Here is a 26141-nt window from a genome sequence, read left to right on the forward strand (position 1 = left end):
ACCCGGCGGCCAGTCCAGCCGCGGTGGAGCGGGCAGTAAGGGCCGGGCCCCGCTCGATGACACGGAAGACGATGACGGTTGGTCCTTCGGCTCGTTCGCCAGGAAGGACGCTGTGAAGGACACCATCCCTGACGAGCAGCTCAGCTTCTCGGACCTCCAGGTCCGATACAAGAGTAAGCAGAGTTCATTTGACATATATAATGTATATTTAACTAAAGCAGAGTTCATTTGACATATATAATGTACATTTATAACTAAAGCAGAGTTCATTTGACATATATAATGTATATTTATAACTAAAGCAGAGTTCATTTGACATATATAATGTATATTTAACTAAAGCAGAGTTCATTTGACATATATAATGTATATTTATAACTAAAGCAGAGTTCATTTGACATATATAATGTATATTTAACTAAAGCAGAGTTCATTTGACATATATAATGTATATTTAACTAAAGCAGAGGTCATTTAACATATAAAATGTATATTCATACACATAACTAAATCAGAGTTCATTTGACATATACAATGTATATTTAACTAAAGCTTGGGGATTCATTTGACATATATAATGTATATTAATAACTAAAGCAGAGTTCATTTGACATATATATAATGTATATTTAACTAAAGCTTGAAGGTCATTTAACATATAAATGTATATTCATACATAACTAAATCAGGTTCATTTGACATATACAATGTATATTTAACTAAAACAGAGTTCATTGACATATAAAATGTATATTCATACACATAACTAAATCAGAGTTCATTTGACATATACAATGTATATTTAACTAAAGCAGAGTTCATTTGACATATAAAATGTATATTCATACACATAACTAAATCAGAGTTCATTTGACATATACAATGTATATTTAACTAAAGCAGAGTTCATTTGACATATATAATGTATATTAATAACTAAAGCAGAGTTCATTTGACATATATAATGTATATTTAACTAAAGCAGAGTTCATTTGACATATACAATGTATATTTAACTAAAGCAGAGTTCATTGACATATATAATGTATATTTATAACTAAAGCAGAGTTCATTTGACATATAATGTATATTTAACTAAAGCAGAGTTCATTTGATATATATAATGTATATTAATAACTAAAGCAGAGTTCATTTGACATATATAATGTATATTTATAACTAAAGCAGAGTTCATTTGACATATATAATGTGTATTTATAACTAAAGCAGACCTTTACACTACAACCATGTAATAATGACCCTTTTATCAGTGGGTAGACTAGTGAGCTTTAGTGGGTATTGGATGCAGACAGTTTTATCAGTGGGTAGACTAGTGAGCTTTAGTGGGTATTGGGGGATCATTTCCATATTCACATGCATCTGCAATTCCTGAAGTAAATCCCAACTGCAGACCCAATTTATATCCGTCAAGACGGGGTGGATGTTGCTTAGGGACAATATAACAAACATTTGTTGTGTTATTACATGTTAACGTGATAAAGTTCATGATTGTAACTATGCATAAGAGCAAGGATAAAGTGTATATTCTGTAGTACGGAAATCGTTCTAATTCTGTGAAATAAGTTTTAGAATGTGTTTTAGAATGTGTGTGTGTGATAATGTCAGCCTTCTCTTCTCCTCTGTTTGCGTGTGTTTGTGTGTGTGTGCGTGCGCATGTGCGTTTGCATGCGTGTGTGTGCGTTTGCATGCGTGTGTGTGTGTGTGTGTGTGTGTGTGTGGAACAGGCTGCTCCAAGTCTGTGCTGAAGGCACTGGCTAACATGGACCTGGAGAAGATCAACATGGACCTGCTGGAGGACCTGCTAGAATGGATAGTGGATGGAGATCACAGCTACCCACCTGGTACGTGTGTGTGTGTGTGTGTGTGTGTGTGTGTGTGTACGTGTGTGTGTGTGCGTGTGTGTGTGTGTGTGTGTGTGTGTGTGTGTGTGTGTGTGTGTGTGTACGTGTGTGTGTGTGTGTCGTGTGTGTGTGTATGTGTGTGTGTGTGTGTGTGTGTGTGTGTGTGTTTTATGTTTGTGTGTGTGTGTGTGTGTATGTGTGTGTGTGTGTTTAATATTTGTGTGTGTGTGTGTGTGTGTGTATTTAATGTGTGTGTGTGTATGTGTATTTTATATATATATATATTTAATAATAATATATATATATATTTAATATTTTATGTAATATTTATTATATATATATATTTAATATGTGTGTGTGTGTATATTTAATAATATTTAATATTTGTGTGTTTATTTAGTGTGTGTGTTTGTGTGTGTGTGTGTGTGTGTGTATGTGTTTGTGTTTATGTGTGTGTGTGTGTGTGTGTTTAATGTTTGTGTGTTTGTTGTATGTGTGTGTGTGTTTAATGTTTGTGTGTTTGTGTGTGTGTGTGTGTGTGTGTGTGTTTAATGTTTGTGTGTTTATTGTATGTGTGTGTGTTTAATGTTTGTGTGTTTATGTGTGTGTGTGTGTGTTTAATGTTTGTGTGTTTATTGTGTGTTTAATATTTGTGTGTTTAATATTTATTATTATTTTAATAATATTATTTAATATTATTATTATTATGTTTATGTTTGTGTGTTTGTGTGTGTTTAATATTTTATTAATGTTTATGTTGTGTGTTTAATATTATGTTTAATATTATTATGTGTGTGTGTGTGTGTGTGTGTGTGTGTGTGTGTGTGTGTGTGTGGTGTTTGGGTGTGCGATTGTGCCACTGCGCTCACTCTTTGTCAATGAACGCTTGAGCAGTTGTCTAGTCCACCAGAAGGAGTGACCAAGATCATCATCTCCACCAACATCGCCGAGACCTCCGTCACCATTGACGACGTGGTCTATGTCATTGACTCAGGCCGCATGAAGGAGAAGAGGTAAAATCTTTAGTGTGTGTGTGTGTGTTTATGTGTGTGTATTTCACATTTCTATTCTGTGGGTGATTGACCCTGTGTGTGTGTGCGTGTGTGTGCTTGTACGTGTGCGTGTGCTTGTGCGTGTGTGTGTGTGGAGTGCGGCGCCAGCCGTGGTATGGAGGGGTGGGCGTGTCCGGGCGTCTCGTCGCGACGGCGCTGCGTGATCGGCGGGCGATGGCCTCAGGTGTGTGTTTCCACCTGTTCACCAGCCACCGCTACACACACACCTGATTCCCCAACAAGCTGCCAAGATCCTGCAGCCCATTGAACGCTCTTACTCGGTACCACATCTCACAGCCACACAGCCAATCAGGTCCTTTCTCCCAACATCATCATCCAATCACAACTGTCCTCTTTCCCTTACAACCTCACAGAGTGCTTTTAATGGTGAAGGTGTTGTGAACTGAAAATATATCCTTTTATCTCTCTCTCTCTCATAATCAATCTTACCTCTCCTCTCTCTCTCTCTCTCTCCACTCCTCCCTCCTCCTCCCTCTCTCTCTCCTCTCTCTCTCCTCCTGCCTCCTCCTCCTCCTGCAGGGGTGAGGTGTTGGAGGTGTTGCCAGGCGTTAAGCTGGACTCTGTGTTGTCGTGCAGTCGGGCCCCGTCGGAGGAGGTCTTGAGGCAGGCGTCTGAGTGACCTGGGCGCGCTGACCTCCGAGGAGACGCTGACCCCTCTCGGGTGGCACCTGGCCTGCCTGCCCGGTGGACTCTTTGCTGTCGGCGAAGCTCATGCTGCTGAGCTTTCATCTTCGCTGCTTGGACCGGCTCACTATCGCCGCCAGCCTGGCCTTTAAGAGCCCCTTCGTAAGGACACACACACACATGCTCACACACACACACACACTCACCATCGCCACCAGCCTGGCCTTTAAGAGCCCCTTCGTAAGGACACACACACACATGCTCACACACACCTGCTCACCATCGCCTGGCCTGGCTAAGGCCCCTTAGGCGGGACATGCACACACACTCACACACATGCTCACTGCACACACCACAGCTCTTTCTGCATGCTCACACACTGCTCTTCTGCACACACCACAGCTCTTTCACACGCTCTGCAGCCTCCTGCACACTCCTGCAACTCTCACACACACACCACCGCTCGCACTACACGCACTGCACCACGCCATCTTTCACACGCACACACCTGCCCGCTCACCCATCGCCCGTCGGCCTGGCCTTCAGGCCCCTTCGTGGGACACACACGCACGTACTCACGACTTGCCACTCACGCACCACACACATGCTCACACACACACCTGCCCTGTCTTTCACCACACACCTCCCAATAACTCACCACACACACACCACCACCCCTGACTCACCCACCTGCAGCCAGCAGCACACACATGCTCTGCCTGTAGCACACACACACATGCTCACACACACACACATGCTCACACACACACACATGCTCACACACACACACACCATCGCCGCAAGCCTGGCCTTTAAGAGCCCCTTCGTAAGGACACACACACACATGCACACACACACACTCACACACACTCACCATCGCTGCCAGCTGGCCTTCAAGAGCCCCTTCGTAAGGACACACACACACACGCTCACACACTCACACACACACATGCTCACACACACACACACACATGCTCACACACACACATGCTCACACACACACACACATGCTCACACACTCACATGCTCACACACACATGCTCACACACATGCTCACACACACACACACATACTCACACACTCACACACATGCTCACACACACACACACACACATGCTCCACACACACACACACATGCTCACACACACACACATACTCACACACACACACATACTCACACACACACACACACATACATGCTCACACACACACACACACGCTCACCATCGCCGCCAGCCTGGCCTTCAAGAGCCCCTTCGTAAGGACACACCCACACACATGCTCACAAACACCCACACACTCACACACACACACATGCTCACACACACACACACACACATGCTCACACACATGCAGCATACACACACACACATACATGCTCACACACACACACACACACGCTCACACCTGCCTTTTACATGCTCACACACACACACACACACACACACTGTGTCACACACACACCATGTGCAAGCCTGGCCAGGCTGGGAGCCCCTTCGTGGGACCCACCTGCACACCTCACACACACTCACCATCGCCGCCAGCCTGGCCTTCAAGAGCCCCTTCGTAAGGACACACACACACACACACACACATGCTCACACACACACACACACATGCTCACACACACACACACATGCTCACATGCTCACACACACACACACACACACATGCTCACACACACACACACATGCTCACACACACACACACACACTCACACACGCGCACACACATATACCTGCACACACACACACACACACACACACATGCTCACACACACACACCGCCGCGCAAGCCTGGCCTTTAGAGCCTTGTGAGACCCACACGCCACACACACTCACACACACTCACCATCGCCGCCAGCCTGGCCACCAAAGCCCCTTATTGAGACACACACACATGCTCACACACACTCACACACACACACACATGCTCACACACACACACACACATGCTCACACACTCACACACACACACATGCTCACACACACATGCTCACACACACACATCACACACTCACGCTCACCACGCGCACATGCTCACACACACACACACATGCTCACACACACACACACACATGCTCACACACGCTTACACTCACCGCCGCCGCCAGCCTGTGCAAACCCCGTGAGACACACACACACACATGCTCACACACACACGCTCACTCACCATGTCGCCACCAGCCTGGCCTTCAAGTCCCTTATTGAGACACACACGCTCACACACACATACACACACCACACTCACACCTCTGTGCCGCCAGCCACAACCTTTAAAGTCCTCGTGGGACACACACTCACACACACTCACCATCGCCGCCAGCCTGGCCTTCAAGAGCCCCTTCGTAAGGACACACACACACATACCTCACTCATCCCAGTAAGGACACACACACATACACTCCTCCCTTATTGGGACACACACACCACACTGCCGCCGTGGGACACACACACACATACCTCCTCCCTTGACAGGACACACACACATACACACACATACCTCACTCCCTTAGTAGGACACACACACATACCTCCTCCCTTAGTAGGGACACACACACACTCACCTCCTCGCCGTGAGACACACACACTCTCCTCCCTTAAGGACACACACATACCTCACTCCCTTCGTGAGGACACACACACACTCCCTCACTCCCTTCGTGGGACACACACACATACCTCCTCCCTTGGGACACACACACACATGCCTCCCACTCCTTCACGTGGACACACACACACACTCCCTCACTCCCTCCGTGGGACACACACACACACATCCACTCACTCCCGCCGTGAGACACACACCTCACACTCACTCGCCGTGAGACACACACACACTCCTCCTCCTTCGTGGGACACACACACTCACACTCACTCAATTAAGCCAGGACACACACACACACATACACTCACTCCCTTCGTAAGGACACACACACACTCACACTCACTCCCTTCGTAAGGACACACACACACTCACACTCACTCCCTTCGTAAGGACACACACACATACCTCCTCCTTCCATGGGACACACACACACATACCTCCTCCTTCGTGGGTTTTTACACACACACACACTCACACTCTCTCTTTCTCTCCCTCCATCTCCTCTCTTTTATCTCTCCTCTTTCTCTCTCTCTCTCCTCTCCATCTCTCTCCCCTCTCCTCCTCTCTCTCTCTCCCTCTCTCTCTCACACACACACACACACACACACACCCCCACTCTCTCCTCTCTCTCCCTCTCTCTCCTCTCTCTCCCCTCTCCCTCTCTCTCTCCTCTCTCTCTCTCTCTCTGCCAGGTGTCTCATGGGATAAGAGAGGCAAAATGAGGAGGTTGGGTTGCTGACCAGCAGCGACCACCTGGCCCTGCTCCAGGCCTGTAAGGTGTGTGTGTGTGTGTGTGTGTGTGTGTGTGGGATATGTGTGTTCTGTATGTGTGAGACTGGTGTGTGTGTGTGTGTTTATTTATTGTGATGTGTGGGGGACTGTGTGTGTTTGTGTTTTGTTTGTTGTGTGTGTGTGTGTTTAAATATTTATTTGTGTGATATGTAGGGGCTGGCTGTGTGTGTGTGTAGAACTGAAACCGGTGTGTGTGTGTGTGTAGGCTGGTGTGTGTCCGTGTGGGCTGGTGTTGTGTGTGTGTGTGTTTTGTTGTGTGTGTGTGTGTGTGTGTTGTTTTATTTGTGTGTGTGTGTGATAGAGAACTGGTGTGTGTGTGTGTGTGTGTGTTGTGTGTGTGTGTGTGTGTGTGTGTGTGTAGGGCTGATGTTTTATTTGTGTGTGTGTGTAGGGCTGGTGTGTGTGTTGATGTTTTATTTGTGTGTGTGTGTAGGGCTGTGTGTGTGTGTGTGTGTGTGTAGGAGTGTGTGTGTGTGTGTGTAAAGGCTGTGTGTGTGTGGCCTGGCAATGACAGCTGTGTGTGTTGATTGTGTGTGTGTGTGTGTGTGGCTGTGACCAATGTTTATTTGTGTGTGTGTGTGTGTTAATGTTTTATTTGTGTGTGTGTGTATGTAACTGAAGCAATGTGTGTGTGTGTGTGTTGTTGTGTGTGTGTGTGTAAGGCAGGCAATGTGTGTGTGTGTGCTAATATTTTATTTGTGTGTGTGTGTGGCCAATGTGTGTGTAGGGCTTCAGGCAGCCAATGTGTGTGTGTGTGTGTGATATTTTATTTGTGTGTGTGTGTGTGTGTGAACTAGTGTGTGTGTTGATATTTATTTGTGTGTGTGTGTGCAAACTGGTGGCCAATGTGTGTGTGTGTGTAAAACAGTGTGTGTGTGTGTGTGACAATTTATTTGTGTGTGTGCAAGGCTAATGTGTGTGTGTGTTATTTGTGTGTGTCTTCTGTGTGTGAGGCTGGCTGTGTGTGTGTGTGTGTGTGTGTGTGTTGTGGCCGCTGTGTGTGTGTGTGTGTGTGTGTGTGTGTGTTGTGGGGGGTGTGTGTGTGTGTAGGCTTGGTAATATGTATGTGTTAATGTTTTATTTGTGTGTGTGTGTGTGTGTAAAACACAGTGTGTGTGTGTGTGTGTGTGTGTGTGTAACAATAATGTGTATTTATTTGTGTGTGTGTGCAAAACTGGTGTGTGTGTGTGTGTTTATTTGTGTGTGTGTGCAAGGCTAGTGTGTGTCTGTGTAAAGGCGGTATTTGTGTGTGTGTTGATGTTGTGTGTCTGTGTGTGTGTTGATATTTGTTGTGTGTGTGTGTGTGTAAAAGCTAGTGTGTGTGTGTGTGTTGTTGTGTGTGTGTGTGTATGTAAAACTGACATGTTGTATTTGTGTATATATATATATATATATATAATAATAATAATATTTATGAAACTGGTGTGTGTGTTGATATTTGTTGTGTGTGTGTGTGTCAAGGGCTGAAGTGTATGTGTGTGTGTGTGTGTTTATTTGTGTGTGTGTGTGTGTGTATGTGTGTGTGTGAGAAACTTGTGTGTGTGTGTATGTGGTGCTGTGTGTGTGTGTGTGGCTGTGTGTGTGGCATAAGCAACCAGCTGTGTGTGTTGATATTATTTGTGTGTGTGTGTGTATAACTGTGTGTGTGTATAGCTGTGTGTTCATATTTTATTTGTGTGTGTGTTTATAAAACTGGTATTGGCCAGCAATAACAATAATATTAATAATGTTTTATTTGTGTGTGTGTGTGTGTGTGTAAAACTTTGGTATGTGTGTGTGTTGATATTTATTTGTGTGTGTGTGTAAAACTGAGCCAATGACAATGTTTATTTGTGTGTGTGTGTGTGTGTGTGTTGATGTTTTATTTGTGTGTGTGTGTGTGTGTAGGGCTGGTGTGTGTGTGTGTGTGTGTTGTTTGTTGTGTGTGTGTGTGTGTGTGTGTGGGCTGGTGTGTGTGTGTAGATGTTTATTTGTGTATGTGTGTGTATGTGTATATGAGGCTAGTGTGTGTGTGTGTGTGTTTTGTTGTGTGTGTGTGTGTAAGGCTGGTGTGTATATTGATATTTTATTTATTAATATTATTGATATTTTATTTATGTGTATGTGTGTGTGTATGTGTGTGTGTGTGTGTGTATGTGTGTGTGATGTTTTATTTATGTGTATATGTTATTTTATTTAATAATATGTATGTATATGTGTGTGTGTATTATGTATATGTGTATGTGTGTAATAATATTTTGTATTATTAATATATATGTATATATGTGTCTTTATTATGTGTGTATAGGAAACTAGTGTCTGTTGATGTTTTATTTGTGTGTGTGTGTGTGTGTGTGTGTGTGTGTGTGTGTGTGTGTGTTGTTTTATTTGTGTGTGTGTGTGTGTGTGTGTGTGTTGATGTTTTATTGTGTGTAGGGCTGGTGTGTGTGTGTGTGTGTGTGTGTGTGTGTGTGTGTGTGTATTATTAATTTATTGTGTATGTGTAAAGGGCTAAATATGTGTGTGTGTGTGTGTGTTGATAATTTATTTATGTGTGTAAGGCTGAGTGTGTCCGTGTAAGGCTAATTATTTATTATTATTATTATTGATATTTTATTTATGTCTGTGTGTGTGTGTGTTATTGAATTGTGTGTATGTGTAAGAGCTAGTATATGTATATGTGTGTTATTAATTATTGTATATGTAAAAGACTAGTGTGTGTCCGTATAGGAGACTGATTATTTAATAATGTGTTGATATTTTATTTATGTGTGTCTATATGTGTGTGTGTTGATGTTTTATTTGTGTGTGTAGGGCTGGTGTGTGTGTGTTGATGTGTGTGTGTGTGTGTGTGTAGGAGCTGATGTTTTGTTATATGTGTGTCTGTGTTTGTGTGTAGAGCTGGTATGTGTTGATATTTTATTGTGTGTGTGTGTACAGCTGAGTGTATGTGTGTGTATGTGTGTATTGATATTTTATTGTGTGTGTATGTGTGTGTAAAGACTAGTGTGTGTGTGTGTATGTGTGTGTGTTAGTTATTTATGTGTGTGTGTAAGGCTAGTGTGTATGTATGTGTTAATTTATTATGTATATATATAAGCTTTAGTATGTATTATATGTATATGTTAATATTTTATTATTATGTGTATGTAAAATAGTGTGTATGTATGTATGTAGATATTTTATTTATGTGTGTGTGTGTGTAGGGGCTGGTGTGTGTGTGTGTGTTGATGTTTTATTTGTGTGTGTGTGTAGGGCTGGTGTGTGTGTTGATGTTTTATTTGTGTGTGTGTGTGTGTGTGTGTGTGTGTGTTTATTTGTGTGTGTGTGTGTGTGTGTGTGTGTGTGTGTGTGTGTGTGTGTTGATGTTTTATTTGTGTGTGTGTGTGTGTGTAGAATGAGTGTATATTATATTTATTATTATTATTATTATTATTATTTATTTATTGTGTGTGTGTGTGTATATGTGTGTATGTGTGTTATTTATTATTATTATTATTATTATTGATGTTTTATTTGTGTGTAGGGCTGATTATTTGTGTGTGTGTTGATGTTTTATTTGTGTGTCTGTGTGTGTGTGTGTTTATGTTTTATTTGTGTGTGTGTGTGTGTGTAGGGGCTGGTGTGTGTGTGTGATGATGTTTTATTTGTGTGTGTGTGTGTGTAGGGCTGATGTTTTATTTGTGTGTGTTTGTGTGTAGGGCTGGTGTGTGTGTTGATGTTTTATTTGTGTGTGTGTGTAGGGCTGGAGTGTGTGTGTGTGTGTGTGTGTGATGTGTTTTATTTGTGTGTGTGTGTGTAGGGCTGGTGTGTGTGTGTGTGTTAATGTTTTATTTATTATTATTATTAATATTAATATAGGGCTGGTGTGTGTGTGTGTGTGGTGTGTGTGTGTGTTAGTTATTGTATTATTAATAATAGGGCTAGATGCGTGTGTGTGTGTGTGTGTGTGTTGATCTGTTGTGTGTAATAATGTTGATATTTTATTATTATTATGTTGATGTTTTATTTATTATTATTATGTGTGTGTGGCTGGTGTGTGTGTGTGTGTATGTGTTAATTTATTAGTGTATGTATGTATGTTAATTTATTTATGTATGTATATAAGGCTTTAGTATTATATATTATTATGTGTATTGATATTTTATTATGTGTGTATATGTGTCTTTATTATGTATGTGTATATGTGTTAATATTTTATTTATATATATATATATAGCTAGTGTATATATATATATGTATATTATGTGTGTTATTATGTATGTATATGTATATATATATATATATATGTGTATTATTTATTATGTATATGTATATGTAAGGCTGATATATTAATATTTTATTTATGTATATGTGTATGTGTGTATATTTGATATTTTATTGTATGTGTATGTGTATGTGTGTGTATGTGTATATATATATGAGCTGGTGTGTGTGTTGATGTTTTATTTGTGTTTGTTTGTGTGTGTGTTGTTTTATTTGTGTGTGTGTTGATGTTTTATTTGTGTGTAGGGCTGGTGTGTGTGTGTGTGTGTGTTGATGTTTTATTTGTGTGTGTGTGTGTGTGTGTGTTGATGTTTTATTTGTGTGTGTGTAGAATAGTGTGTGTCCGTGTAAGGCTGGTGTTATGTGTGTGATGTTTTATTTATGTGTGTGTGTGTGTTGATGTTTATTGTGTGTGTGTGTGTGTAGAAGCTGGGTGTGTGTGTGTATTGATTTATTTATTATTATGTGTGTGTGTGTGTGTAGGGCTGATGTTTTATTTGTTTGTGTGTAGGGCTGGTGTGTGTGTTGATGTTTTATTTGTGTGTGTAGGGCTGTGTGTGTGTGTGTGTGTGTGTGGTGGTGTGTGTGTGTGTGTGTGTTGATTTATTTGTGTGTGTGTGTGTAGGGCTGGTGTGTGTGTGTGTGTGTGTTGATGTTTTATTTGTGTGTGTGTGTGTGTTGATGTTTTATTGTGTGTGTGTGTGTGTGTGTGTGTGTGTGTTTGATGTTTATTTGTGTGTGTGTGTGTAGGGCTGGTGTGTGTGTGGATGTTTTATTTGTGTGTGTGTGTGTGTGTGTAGGGCTGGTGTGTGTGTGTGTGTTGATGTTTTATTTGTGTGTGTGTGTGTATAGGGGCTGGTGTGTGTGTGTTGATGTTTTATTTGTGTGTGTGTGTGTGTGTGTGTGTGTGTGTTGATGTTTTATTTGTGTGTGTGTGTGTGTGTAGGGCTGGTGTGTGTGTGTGTGTGTGTGTGTTGTTTTATTTGTGTGTGTGTGTGTGTGTGTGTGTGTGTGTAGGGCTGGTGTGTGTGTTGATATTTTATTGTGTGTGTGTGTGTGTTGTTTTATTTGTGTGTGTGTGTGTGTTGATGTTTTATTTGTGTGTGTGTGTGTGTGTGTGTGTGTGTGTGTAGGGCTGTGTGTGTGTGTGTGTTGATGTTTTATTTGTGTGTGTGTGTGTGTGTGTGTTGTTATTTGTGTGTGTGGGGCTGGTGTGTGTGTGTTGATGTTTTATTTGTGTGTGTGTGTGTGTGTGTGTGTGTGTGTGTGTGTAGGGCTGGTGCACGGCTGCAAAGAACAGCACGAGCGCAGGATACCAGTACTGCAGGGAGAACTTCCTATCCGCACGGGGACTACAGGTGACGTGTGTGTGTGTGTGTGTGTGTGTGTGTGTGTGTGTGTGGAAATGGAGTTTTCAGAGCCTCTGTTTGACGTTGGCGACCTTAACATGTCGGGTCGTGTGTCTGTGTGCATGTGTGTGTGTGTGTGTGTGTGTGTGTGTGGGAGATTTCAAGTCTGAAGAGGCAGTTTACCGAGCTGCTGTCGGACATTGGCTTTGTGAAGGAGGGTCTGAAGGCCAGAGTCATCGAGAGGATGAGCTGCAAAGGCACTGATGGAGTACTGGAGGCTACAGGACACGAGGTACACACACACAGCCTGCCTGCCTGCCTTGCACCTGCTACCTACGTGCAGCTCACATGCACACACACACACACACACCTGCAGCTCACATGCACACAAATCTTTATACACACAGAAGGCAATTACAAACTATCTTAGTCACATTTACAAACTTGTGAATAAATCCACAAAATAGACATATACAAACAAACACACCCTATGGATACACACACACACCCTACAGATACACACACTCAAGATACACACACTAAAGACACACACACCATTAGGACCTAACTAATAAGTATGCATAGATGCACTTGACCTAGATAGATGCACAGGTCTTGTGTGCATATCTCCCTCTCACCGTGGTTACTTGTCCACCACACAGCCTCACGAAGCGGTTACTTGTCCACTACAACTGATGTCGCCGTGGTTACTTGTCTCCTCTCGTCTCCAGGCCAACCTGAATGCTGACAACACCAGACTGATGTCTGCCGTATACCAATGCCGCTCTCTACCCCCCAACGTTGGCCGCAGGTGTGTGTGTGTGTCAATGATGTCTTTATTCATCATAAATGTCTGCCGATGCTCTCTACCCAGAGTAGTAAAGGTGTTATTATTGTGGTAGCGTATCACAACTCTCTACTCAGAAGTAGTACTCATCTGTAGTATGTGAGTTTGTGTGTGTGTGTATATGTGTTTGTGTGTGTCATGCTTTGTGTGTGTATATGTGTTTGTGTGTGTCATGCTGTGTGTGTGTATATGTGTTTGTGTGTGTCATGCTGTTTGTGTGTGTCATGCTGTGTGTGTGTCATGCTGTTTGTGTGTGTCATGCTGTGTGTGTGTATATGTGTTTGTGTGTGTCATGCTGTGTGTGTATGTGTTTGTGTGTGTCATGCTGTGTGTGTGTGTGTGTGTGTTTGTTTGTCTGTGTCATGCTGTGTGTGTGTATGTGTTTGTGTGTCATGCTGTGTGTGTATATGTGTTTGTGTGTGTCATGCTGTGTGTATGTGTTTGTGTGTCATGCTGTGTGTGTGTGTATGTGTTTGTGTGTGTCATGCTGTGTGTGTGTGTGTTTGTGTTTGTGTGTGTCATGTTGTGTGTGTTTGTGTGTGTCATGCTGTGTGTAGCCCTCTACCCAATATAGTGCAGATAAGTCTGCAAAAATATCTCTTCTGAATTGATTGTAACTAGATTATCTATTAATTGTAATTAGATTATCTATTGAATGTTATTAGATTATATATTAATTGTAACTAGATGATCTATTAATTGTAGCTAGATTATCTATTAATTGTAGCTAGATTATCTATTGATTGTAGCTAGATTATCTATCGATTGTAGCCTGATTCTCCTCAAATAGAAAGTGAAAAGCTACACACTAGATAGGTTAGATATGAGATTAAATGTGTATTATTAATAAAGTGTGTGTTTGTGTGTGTGTGTTAGGTTAGGTTCCGTTATGCAGGGTAAGTACAAACGAATGATGAGGGCGGTGAAGATGCGGCCCAAAACAGGCGAATAGATTCCTCCACCCAGAGCATTGGCTGTACACATCATCCCCTCATCCAATCAGCTACGGTACACACACACACATACACACACACACCCCTTATCAATCAACTACACGGTACACACACACACACACACACCCCTCATCAATCAACTACACGGTACGCCACACATACACACACACACACACACACATACACACACACACACCCTCATCAATCAACTACACGGTACACCACACACACACACACACACACACCCCTCATCAATCAACTACACAGTACATCATACACTCACACGCTTCATCTATCAACTCTACAGTACACACACACACACACAGACACATCCTTTACTGACCAACTATACAGTACACACACACATCCTTTATTGACCAACTATACGGTACACACACACATCACCCCTGCCCTGACCAACTGTACGGCCACACACACGCATCAACTGTTGACCAACTATACAGTACACACACACACAAACACATCCTTTACTGACCAACTCTACAGTACACACACACATCCTTTACTGACCAACTATCGGTTGCACACACACGCCCTTTGCTGACCAACTATACGGTACGCACGCACACATCCCACATCCTTGCTGACCAGCTATGCGGTGCACACACATCCTTTACTGACCAACTATACAGTACACATCACATCCTTGCTAAACTATCTATGCGTTTTACACATCCACACATCCTTTACTGGGTGTGTGTGTGTGATGATAATACTAATACTCGACGTTATTATTATTGATCACAGGTCGTCACTATGACAGTCCGTACCTGGTGTTGCCGCCATGAGGAAGCGTCGCGGCGGCGGCGTGTTCGTCAGCGACTGCGGCATGGTGGTGTGTACCCATTTCGTGCTGTTGGTGAGGACAGGTCAGCGTTGAACTCCAGCGTGGACAGTTCATCGTCTCCCTGGACGACGGCTGGATCAAGTTTGCTGCCGCCTCGCACCAGGTCAGCTGACTAAGTCATCTGTCTGTGTGTGTGTGTGTGTGTGTGTGTGTGTGTGTGTGTCTTGTTCAGAAAGTGACATGTCTGTGTGTAAATGGAGCAAAGAAATAACTGGAGGAGTTTGTTACCCTTGAATTGTTAAACCTTTTTGTGTGTGTGTGTGTGTAGGTGGCAGAGCTGGTTAAGGAGTTGAGATGGGAGTTGGATCAGCTTCTGGAGGAGAAGATCAAGAATCCCAGCATGGACTTGATCACCTGTCCCAGAGGCTCACGCATCATACACACCATCGTCTCACTTATCTCCACACAATAACACACACACACACACATACACACGCTAACACAGACCTGATTACGTGCGCACACATTACAAACACTCTAGTCTACCATAGTCTCTCTCATCTACACACACACACACACACACACAAACCCTGATCACATGCGCTGTATGTCCACAGTACCACTGATGCCAACCTTGGGTTAGCAACACAACTGGTCAGCGGGGCATCACTGGCATGGTGCATGTAGTGATTGGCACAGTGGCACAGTGCTGTACTCAGCTGCTCTTTCCCTTTAGAGCCACCAGGCCTGTCAGCTACAGCAGGCTTCATCTATCAACTATACAGTACACACACACACACACACACACACAGTGCCACAGTGCTGTACTCTGCTGCTCTGTCCAGGCCTCTGTCAGCTACAGCAGGCGCAGGAAGCCAGACCAAGAGGAAAGACCCTTGAGAGGAGAGGAATTTAAAGACGTCACACTGATGTGTGTGTCGTTTATACTCATGAGAGTTTAGGTGTTTACATCCTTTAAGCATCTGGGCCACAATCCCACCTGCCCTCCTCTGTTGCCAAATGTATCTGAATTCAAGTTGTGCACACTTACATGATTTTGTGTGTGTGTGTGCGGCTTTCAAGCCTTTGTGGATTACAGCAGGTTTATAAAACAAGAATGAGATGATGAATTTAAAGACTTGACGTGTGTGTGTGTGTGTGTGTGTGTGTGGCCAATGAGGTCATGTTTTCTATGTATTCATACTTGCTTGTGTGATCAAGAGCACAAGCTAGCAGATAGCGGCGTCCATATTGGATCCGGAGTTTCCTTCATGAGTTCCACTTATTATTATTATTATTATTATTATTATTATGGGATGCAATGGATGGTCTGTTTCCACACATACACATGATGGTATTTAAGTCTGAAAGAGCTCCTTTAAACACAACACACACGCCATGGATGGACTACTCAAGGGCCATCTGTACTGTGCGTTGTATTAAAGTGAGGTCTTAATAAATAAATGGGAGAATAAACTCTCAATTCTACTCCAAAACAGTGTGTTGTGGTTTTGTATTTTGCTGAGCTACAGAGTCACTCTAATATGTTTACTCTTAAATTATCAGATGGGATCTGGGAGAACACATGTATGCATGTGTTCTCCTGTGATCCCATCTGTGATTACCTCATTATTCAATTCTGCTGCTCTAGATGCTCATGGACCCTGGTATATTTGGATAAAAAGCTAAATAAGATGTCAGTGAATAAATGAGACGTCAGCTTTCAGAATCACCTTTTCCTTTTATTAGAAGTCACAATCTCTTCTCAAAAGCAGCATGATTGAATTGTTTGTGTGTGATTGGTTGTAGTATTGTGTTCATCTGTGTGTGTGTGTTTGGTCCTAGTATTGTGTTCATCTGTGTGTGGGTGTGAGTGTGTGTGTGCCACCTGAGATTTGAATGAGGGAGCTGGTGTAGTTTTGATCTTCATATTAATGAGAATTATGGGAGTGTATGTGGTATACTAGAGATGACAGAAGTGTGTGTTAGACCCAGAGATGGACTCGAGTCTGAGACTTGGACTCAAGTCGCACTTAAGTCGCACAGTGACTTCAGACTTGACTTGCGACTCCACCTCAGACTTCAGACTTGACTCGGACTCGAGCTTCGAAACTCGCGAGTCGTGAACAACCTGTATTTCATGCAATTATTGCTTTTTTAAATGTATTCATGTATTTATATTTAATTGTATTGGTACATACATTGGGGAAACGTATAGCGAGCTGTCCCCTTTGCCATAATGTGCAACGTACATGCGCTATGTGCGTGCACTCACAGAAACGCCTTGACCATGGCGACACCAAGTCCTCGCGGAGTTGTGCGTTGCTGCCACTGTTGCTGGTTTTTTGTCACTAGGCTACTTTTGGTTACAAAAACTTCGTGCACAGTGAAAATAAGCGAACAGCTACATGCAGTGTGTATGACACCAGGATAATGGTGCCGGTTCAACAACGTCAAATTTCATCAGCCATTTCAAAATGCACCCAGATAGGACTTAGGCTACTGATGTGAAAGAGACGTTAAACTTAACATATTGTCACAGGTGACAAGATAAAAACCACAAACTGTTATGCTAATGCTGGGAACAGGAAGATTGCATATTTGTAGTTGGCCATATGATGTGACAGACTTAGGTTAATATTTCACCAGGTCCGAAAGCTGTGGTGGGATGTGTTAGCATTAGACTATACGATGTCCTAAATTGGAGAACCAATGTAAGTTCTGGATGTAAAGAAAATTAAGCCAACTCCATTAAAGCATACATGATTTTCAGTTTCACATCCACTCTTGGCTGCCCACATTTTATTTCAGAAAAAAATATGATAGACAGGGTTGGAATTTCAAGACGGCCATGGCGTCATTGCATGCTACAATGTCCGTGATGCCTCTTTGAAAATCAGAGGTTCACAGGTCAATGTGGCCTTGGTGCCCCCTTCTTTCAATATTCTGCTTTGCATCCGACTAATAGCATATTTTATTGGGCCTATGGCCTGTCAAAATAATCTTAGCATTCACAGTGCAAAATAATTTAGTCTTTTACACAGTGGAGAAAGTGACAGCGCACGGCAAGAAAGAAAGTGCGTCCAAATTCACTAAATTGTTCTAGTGAATTGTGCTAAATTGTTCAATACATGATTTCATGACAGGCCAAATAGAAAATAAATGTTAAATATAGCCTAGATATCTGTAAATATTAAAATCAGATGATTCTGATCATATTCTATGTAATATGTCATGTTTCATGATTTTGTCATGTTTCATAGTGATGCAAGTCTACTGCTGTGAATAGGCTAAATACAACTTTTATAATTTTTATAGCCTACTACTGTATAGTTAACTTTGGCCTTGGTGCCCTGACATGTGGCCTTTGTGCCCCACACCAAATATGCCCAACTGAAGGCCAAGTGGCCTTGCCCCTAAAATTATGAAATTCCAAGCTTGCACATTGCAGTATTAGAATCATTTCCCCACACTACACATATGTCAGTTGTATCATGCAGATTTTATGAGTGGCAAGCAAAATAAACAAGAGTTCTTCAGATTGCAGTTCTTCAGATTCTGAAGAGTTTCTTCAGATTGCAGTGCAGGCAGAAACCCCATGAAGTTATCCTACAACTGATTTTGATACTGTACTGTATGGATGGCAGCATAAAATTTAACAATACAGTGTTAGGGAGAAATCAGATGGCCAAAGACTTGAGACTCGACTTGGACTTCCAAAAAAATGACTTGTGAACATCTCTGGTTAGACCACAGTGAATTTGAAGTGAGTGGTGTGTGAATATTCCTCTTCAGGCCTCAACAGGGCATCAGGAAACCGTGGCTGCAGAGAGACAGTTACACACACACACACACACACAGTTGCACACTGTTAGAGAAACACACACACACAGTTACACATCATTAAAGAAACACAGTTGAACATCAAAGAAACACCCCCACACACACACTTGCACATCGTTATAGAAACACACACACACACACACACACATACAACTGCACACCGTTAAAGAAACACACACACACACACACACACACACACACACAGTTGCACACCATTGAAGAAGGAATCCATGGTAGCGGTCACACCACACACAACACAATAAGTTCCAGCAACATGTTAGAGTGCACAACCTCACACAATCATGGGGCTCTGCAATATTACCCATAATACCTCACTGTGGAAGCACAGACAGTAAAAGAAATGGACCCATAGGATTCAATAGAGAAGCCAAGTTGTGGAGCCAATTTTAAGCCCTATTGTACGGCGCATCCTCAGTGTCAGTTGCGTGAGAACGCGTGCATGGCCACTGGCACAGGCCTGAACACGGTAAGCCGCCTGGTAACTGCGCTAAGACAACCTTCATTAAACTCTCCATGTCTTCATTAACCTCTCCTGCTCTCCGTGACTTGTAGTCATAGACAGTAAAGAAATGGACACAGCCACACATAGAGACAAGTGAAGCCAATTTAAACCCGTTTCCTGTTGGTGAACTGATGTAGTGCGCATTCTCGGTGTCAGTTGAGTGATGAATGTGACGTTAAGCAACGGACTAAACACAGTAAGTTGTCTGATAGCAGTGCAAAGACAACTGATAAGTTAGAGTGATCCGAGTTTGATAACGTGTAGAGTGATCCGAGTTTGATAACGTGTAGAGTGATCGGAGTTTGATAACGTGTAGAGTGATCCGAGTTTGATAACGTGTAGAGTGATTCAAGTGTAGCTTTTGTTGGTGATTTGTTCCGATAAAGTGCCCACCCAACAAAACATCACTTCATTGTTTTTTTCCTCAATGCTTTCCTAAATATCTTACCAGTGGTCTTTCCCTTAGACTGCCTTCCAGTTTCTTATTTAGAGAATACGGTTATTTCGCTCATGTGCGACTGAAAGTCGCATGCTCAAGGCATCAATTTAGCAATGATTTTCCATAAAAAGTTTACAACAGAGCCGTAAAGTGAGATACGAGGTTATGACGCTAGTCACACAATAATTTTTTCTCTCGAAACAGAAATGGTTCATATAAAGGCTTAAAAATGCGTCAGAGGTAAAGTTATTCGCTGTTAAAGTGACGCCAAAATTAATGGGGGTCAATGGAATGCTAACTCCAGGTGAAGCTTATTAGCTTCAGGGCCTCGCATAGGGGGTACGCTTTCCAAACGTTCGCTTACCTTCTTATATGGAAGTAGCGTTGAGTTTATCTGATTCCATAATTCTTTTAAAGACTTCTGAATGGTGGTAGACCTATATGAAATCATGACAATGGTGGTTTATGAGATGTTTGATTGACAGGTCACCTGGTTGACTGCGTCAGGCCAGTTCTGGGTCTCCAGGCAGAAGGCGCTGTGTTTGGGGTAGCAGGCTCCACCTTTACCTCGCAGGGTTCCATCCAGAAAGTTGGAGGTGTAGAACTGGACTCCTGGTTGGGTGGTGCTCACCTCCAGAACCGCCCCTCTCAGGGTGCACCACCCTGCCAAAGGGGACAGACTATAACTCCAGAAGTCCGGTCTGTGTGTATCACAGTGTATCTGTGAGTGAAGGTGTGTATCTACCTGGCACAGGGACGCTCCTCGCATGGTTGTGTGTGTGTGTGTGTGTGTATCTACCTGGCGCAGGGATGCTCCTTGCATGGTTGTGTGTGTGTGTGTCTCTACCTGGCGCAGGGATGCTCCTCGCATGGTTGTGTGTGTGTGTGTGCGTATCTACCTGGCGCAGGGATGCTCCTTGCATGGTTGTGTGTGTGTGTGTGTGTGTGTGTGTGTGTGTGTGTGTGTGTGTGTGTGTCTCTACCTGGCGCATGGTTGCGCTGGCTCCCACAGACAGAAGTTGTGGTCAAATCCAGGACCAGGAAGTTCCTTCAATCGGGAGCCAATCAGAACGGGTGCTCTGAGGTCAAAGGGCGTGTTTTCCACCGACTTCACCTCTCCTGCATGAGAGGAAACAGGAAGAGGTGTGTGTGAGTGTGTGTGTGTGAACAAAAGAACTCGTAACCTTCACTGAACATGCAACTCAAATACAACTCTTGTTCAACTTCAACTTGTACAACTTCAGTCCTAATGAATGTCAACATAATGGTCCAGAACCCAAAAAGTTCTTCTGACAGCTTCAGTTCTTCCACCATCAACTTTTCTCTGAGCTGAGGGTCCCACCAGTCTATTCTCAGCATTACCACTAGAGGGAGATGTTGAGTCTTTGTTCTGGGCTTAGTGGGGAAGTCCCTCAGCCCTTGGGCCTGTTGGCTCAGCAGTATCAGATGGCTAAAGTCATTAGCTAGCGCAAGGTGTCGACAACACTAACATCATGGGTTCATTTGGGAACACACGTGGCCACTGATGAAATTGTGACCTATATCTGGACTGCAAGTGGGTATGAATAGTGTCTGATCTGCTGAATGGAGAAATGCCAATGCCTCGAGTCTCCTAGATATGAGAGGGAATCTCTAATGCCAATGCCTCAAGTCTCCTAGATATGAGAGGGAATCTCTCATGCCTCAAGTCTCCTAGATATGAGAGGGAATCTCTCATGCCAATGCCTCAAGTCTCCTAGATATGAGAGGGAATTTCTCATGCCAATGCATCAAGTCTCCTAGATATGAGAGGGAATTTCTCATGCCTCCTAGATATGACAGGGAATTTCTCATGACTCGAGTCTCCTAGATAAGAGAGGGAATCTCTCATGCCAATGCCTCAAGTCTCCTAGATATGAGAGGGAATCTCTCATGCCAATGCCTTGAGTCTCCTAGATATGACAGGGAATTTCTCATGCCTCGAGTCTCCTAGATATGAGAGGGAATCGCTCATGCCAATGCCTCAAGTCTCCTAGATATGAGAGGGAATCTCTCATGCCAATGCCTTGAGTCTCCTAGATATGACAGGGAATTTCTCATGCCTCGAGTCTCCTAGATATGAGAGGGAATCGCTCATGCCAATGCCTCAAGTCTCCTAGATATGAGAGGGAATTTCTCATGCCTCCTAGATATGACAGGGAATTTCTCATGACTCGAGTCTCCTAGATATGAGAGGGAATCTCTCATGCCAATGCCTCAAGTCTCCTAGATATGAGAGGGAATTTCTCATGCCTCCCTAGATATGACAGGGAATTTCTCCTCAAGTCTATAGATATGAGGGAAATGACAGGGACTCGGAGTCTCCTAGATATGAGAGGGAATCTCTCATGCCAATGCCTCAAGTCTCCTAGATATGAGAGGGAATCTCTCATGCCAATGCCTTGAGTCTCCTAGATATGACAGGGAATTTCTCATGCCTCGAGTCTCCTAGATATGAGAGGGAATCTCTCATGCCAATGCCTCAAGTCTCCTAGATATGAGAGGGAATTTCTCATGCCAATGCCTCAAGTCTCCTAGATATGAGAGGGAATTTCTCATGCCTGAAGGAATGCGACACAGTGGAGGCGGATAGATGCCGTACGTACCTGTTGGGATCATTGTGTCATCAACGGGCAGGTAAGCCTGGGCTGACATAGTTACCTCATGGTCATAAATATCAACTTTGCCCTGCACAGAGATAACGGACATCATAATGCGTGTGTGTCTGTGTGTGTGATTGTGTATGCAGAAGTGTTTATAAGCTTATTTAATTGAATTGTATCACACCCAGGTACATGTAGATATTTATGCTTGTGTCTGCATATACTGTATATTTTAGTATGCTTGTTGCTGAGTGACTTATGGATTTAAGTGCAACAGTGTTCTGCTTTGATGTGTTATGCTAACTGACCAGGGGTGCGTTTCCCAAAACCAGAGTTGCTAACCTGTTGGTTGGCAATGGGAAATTGCATTGCAATCAACAAAGTTGCTAACTTAGTTAGCGCCCCAGAGTGGTTGGTGAGGTTGACAGGTGTCGTTTTGTGCGTGTGGGCTATAGTCTTACCTGTCCTCCCAGGTTAAAGTAAGAGTGGTTGGTGAGGTTGACAGGTGTTGTTTTGTCTGTGTGGGCGCTGTAATGGACGCTTAGAGTGTGTTTGTCCAAGGAATAGGTGACAGACACACGCAGGTTTCCAGGGTAACCTTCGTCTCCATCAGGGCTGCAGTGGCTGAATTTGACTCCGTTCTTCACGATTTCGCTCGTCCACAATGCCTACAACACACACACCAACACACACACACACACACACACACACACACACACACACACACACACACACACACACACACACACACACACAGACACACACAGACACACACACCACACACACACACACACACACACACTTCTTCAGAGTGTAATTTCACTCTCCCTTTATCTGTGTATGTTCATGTATGTGTGAGTACCTTGTTAAATCCCCATCCTATAAGGTGTGTGTGTGTGTGTGTGTGTGTGTGTGTGTGTGTGAGAGAGAGAACCTTGTTAAATCCCCAGGGCCAGGTTTCCCGAAAGCAGCCTAAGAGCATCGTAAAGTCCCTCTTACAAACTTCTTAAGATTTGCCGACTGTTTCCCGAAACCATCGTAGCTTAAGAGTGTCGTGAAAACACTCGTAGATCTACGAGTGATCCAGAGTTCTCGATACTGGCTAAGAGAGTCATAACAGGTAGGCCTACTTCTCACTGAGGTCACCAGCAGTACAGAGGCCTACAGGGGAATTACAACTAAGAATATAATTATCCAACTTACGTTCCCATTATTTATTGTATTTACTTGTGATGAATCAGATTTTAGCGTGCAAAATAGCATACATTTAATGGCCATAATAATGTGATTAAAACCGAACAAAAATGAAATTAAGTTATGAAACAAGATGTTGCCAGAATAGTTTGCCATTATCTTTGTCTGTAGGATACCTTCTATTAGGCCTATGAGTAGGCTACCTTCTATTAGGCCTATGAGTAGGCTACCTTCTATTAGGCCTATGAGTAGGCTACCTTCTATTAGGCTTATGAGTAGGCTACCTTCTATTAGGCTTATGAGTAGGCTACCTTCTATTAGGCTATCTTGTATTAGGCCTATGAGGTAAAAGCAGAGAAAAGAATATGTGGTCTGTGCTGCATCAAAATCTAAGCCTATGTTATTTAAGCCTATGTTATTTAAAGGTTGTATCAGCAATTGCAGGCCCAAAAAAGGCCCAAACATAAATGATCACTTTCATCTAATCTGTCCTAACAATCCGCTAGCTGCCCCCCCATAAGCAGGCCGTCAAAAAAAATGTGTCGCTGTAGGCAGCCTAGGCTCTGAGATCTGCGCACAAAAACAATTGCTAACAACAAGTGTTGCCAACCACTCAAAGGCAAAATAAAGTTCGAACCCCGACCAGTAGGAACTTGAACTAACCCCTCACTGCTCCCCGAGCGCCGCTGTAGCAAGCAGCTCACTGCGCCGGGATTAGTGTGTACTTCACCTCACTGTGTGTTCACTGTGTGCTGAGTGTGTTTCACTAATTCACGGATTGGGATAAATGCAGAGACAAAATTTCCGTCACGGGATCAAAAGAGTATAAAAAAAAAAAAAAAAAGAGATGCGTGTTCAAGAGAGGTTCAATTGCACGGGAGGGAGGGGAAGGGAGTAGCGAGCTAGCTCTTTGTTTTGTTTGAACATCAATAGAAGTGACGTACCCCGCCATCGCTGATACAACCTTTAAGCCTACACATTTCCTCACTTCCTTACTCGACCTCTTCCTTATCTTCAGATGTCTTCTTAAGTGACACCCGAAACATTATTGCACAGACCGCACACACAGTAGGCCTAGGACTCTCACAAGTAGCAAAGAACTGGCATGACCGAAGTAAACTATAGCCTAAGCCTAATGTTGCCTGTTATGCCTATACGGTGTGTGTGTGTGTGTGTGTGTGTGTGTGTGAGTGAGTGATTGAGTGATTGAGTGAGTACCTTGTTAAATTCTCATGCCTATAAGGTGTGTGTGTGTGTGTGTGTGTGTGAGTACCTTGTTAAATCCCTGTAGGCCCCCATGGAGAGCGTTAGGCCCATTGTTCACAGCGAGTTTGTATTGCTGTCCGTCTATGGAGAAGCGGCCTTTGGCAATCCGGTTTGCAACCCGGCCCACCACTGCACCAAAATAGCGTGGGTTTGACACGTAACCTGTACATTACACACATCAGAGCTCATAAACATCACACACACACATACATGACAAAAACCCACTTCTTGATACAGATATGGATTAAAATAGTAAAGTAAATTGTATAATTAGGGCTCCTGGTGCATTACTGAAGACTGGAGAGACACAAAAGACCTAAGAGACAACAGATCAGCTTATCACACTGTCTAGGTAACCAGTGTCTTCCTGTCACGGGTGTGTAGAACAAGGGGCGAGCTAAATGGTTAAGAAAAGAACCTTCCTGGTTGTGCAGAAGAAATCGTCTTGTTGCATTCGTTGTCAAACAACATAATAACAACAGCCAAAGAATGACCACAAACAAGAAAAAGCTATATCAGTGCTGCAGAGACAGTCAACCATACTCACTTTCTAAATCATCAAAACCAAGCACAACATCCTCGAAGTGGCCCTGCCGATCGGGGGTCTTTATTGCCGTTACGATACAACCCAGAGAGATGACCTCCACACAGAGACTGTCTGTGCTCAAAGTCCACTTTTCTACGGAACCTAGTTCGGGGACGGCTCCGAACACCTCTTTCTTTACCTCTGTCATGATCACACGCGCAGCTTTTCTCACCGCTGAATGAGCTAGATAAAACCAACCATCTGCTCCAACCTATAATGAACACTGACTATAGATCTGACTGTGTCACTACTTTAACTGGACTAATTTAATTGTCATATGACTACAGCTACATCTGCACCGCCTGCACAGAGTGCATGACTGCGCGTGATGTCGACATCATCAGTATGCGACAAAATGTGTTGTAGTTTTTCGATAGCGTTGATTGTAGCCAAGGCCTGCAGTTTTTCCTCATTTGTTTTACTCACTTTTGATATATTAATAACTGTTTTTTTAGATAGTGTGCAGATTATACTACTAATTATTGTATTGTACCCTAAAATAGTTCAAT

The 26141-nt window shown here is 43.2% G+C and overlaps 2 protein-coding genes across 2 annotated transcripts in view; one reads left to right on the plus strand and one right to left on the minus strand.

Moving 5' to 3' along the window:
• dhx57 (DEAH (Asp-Glu-Ala-Asp/His) box polypeptide 57) overlaps window positions 1-16650 on the plus strand; it is a 33310-nt gene extending 16660 nt beyond the window's left edge. Inside the window, 9 exon segments of the mRNA XM_048270246.1 lie at window positions 1-173; window positions 1746-1870; window positions 2757-2875; window positions 3455-3530; window positions 12478-12561; window positions 12707-12844; window positions 13284-13363; window positions 15167-15323; window positions 15489-16650. The exon segment at window positions 1-173 is cut by the window's left edge and continues 42 nt beyond it. Coding sequence (XP_048126203.1) covers window positions 1-173; window positions 1746-1870; window positions 2757-2875; window positions 3455-3530; window positions 12478-12561; window positions 12707-12844; window positions 13284-13363; window positions 15167-15323; window positions 15489-15632 — 1096 coding nt within the window. The 3' untranslated portion in view covers window positions 15633-16650.
• A 231-nt stretch (window positions 16651-16881) lies between these two features.
• Window positions 16882-25948, minus strand: galm (galactose mutarotase). Its single transcript, XM_048269252.1, is given in 8 exon segments — window positions 16882-18983; window positions 20456-20615; window positions 20617-20628; window positions 20949-21084; window positions 22590-22671; window positions 23048-23254; window positions 25054-25208; window positions 25594-25948. Coding segments are annotated over 8 exon segments (1017 nt in total). The 5' UTR covers window positions 25781-25948; the 3' UTR covers window positions 16882-18905.
• Between the last annotated feature and the right edge of the window lie 193 nt (window positions 25949-26141).

This window comes from Alosa alosa, chromosome 18 (genome assembly GCF_017589495.1).
Source record: "Alosa alosa isolate M-15738 ecotype Scorff River chromosome 18, AALO_Geno_1.1, whole genome shotgun sequence".
Lineage (NCBI taxonomy): Eukaryota > Metazoa > Chordata > Actinopteri > Clupeiformes > Clupeidae > Alosa > Alosa alosa.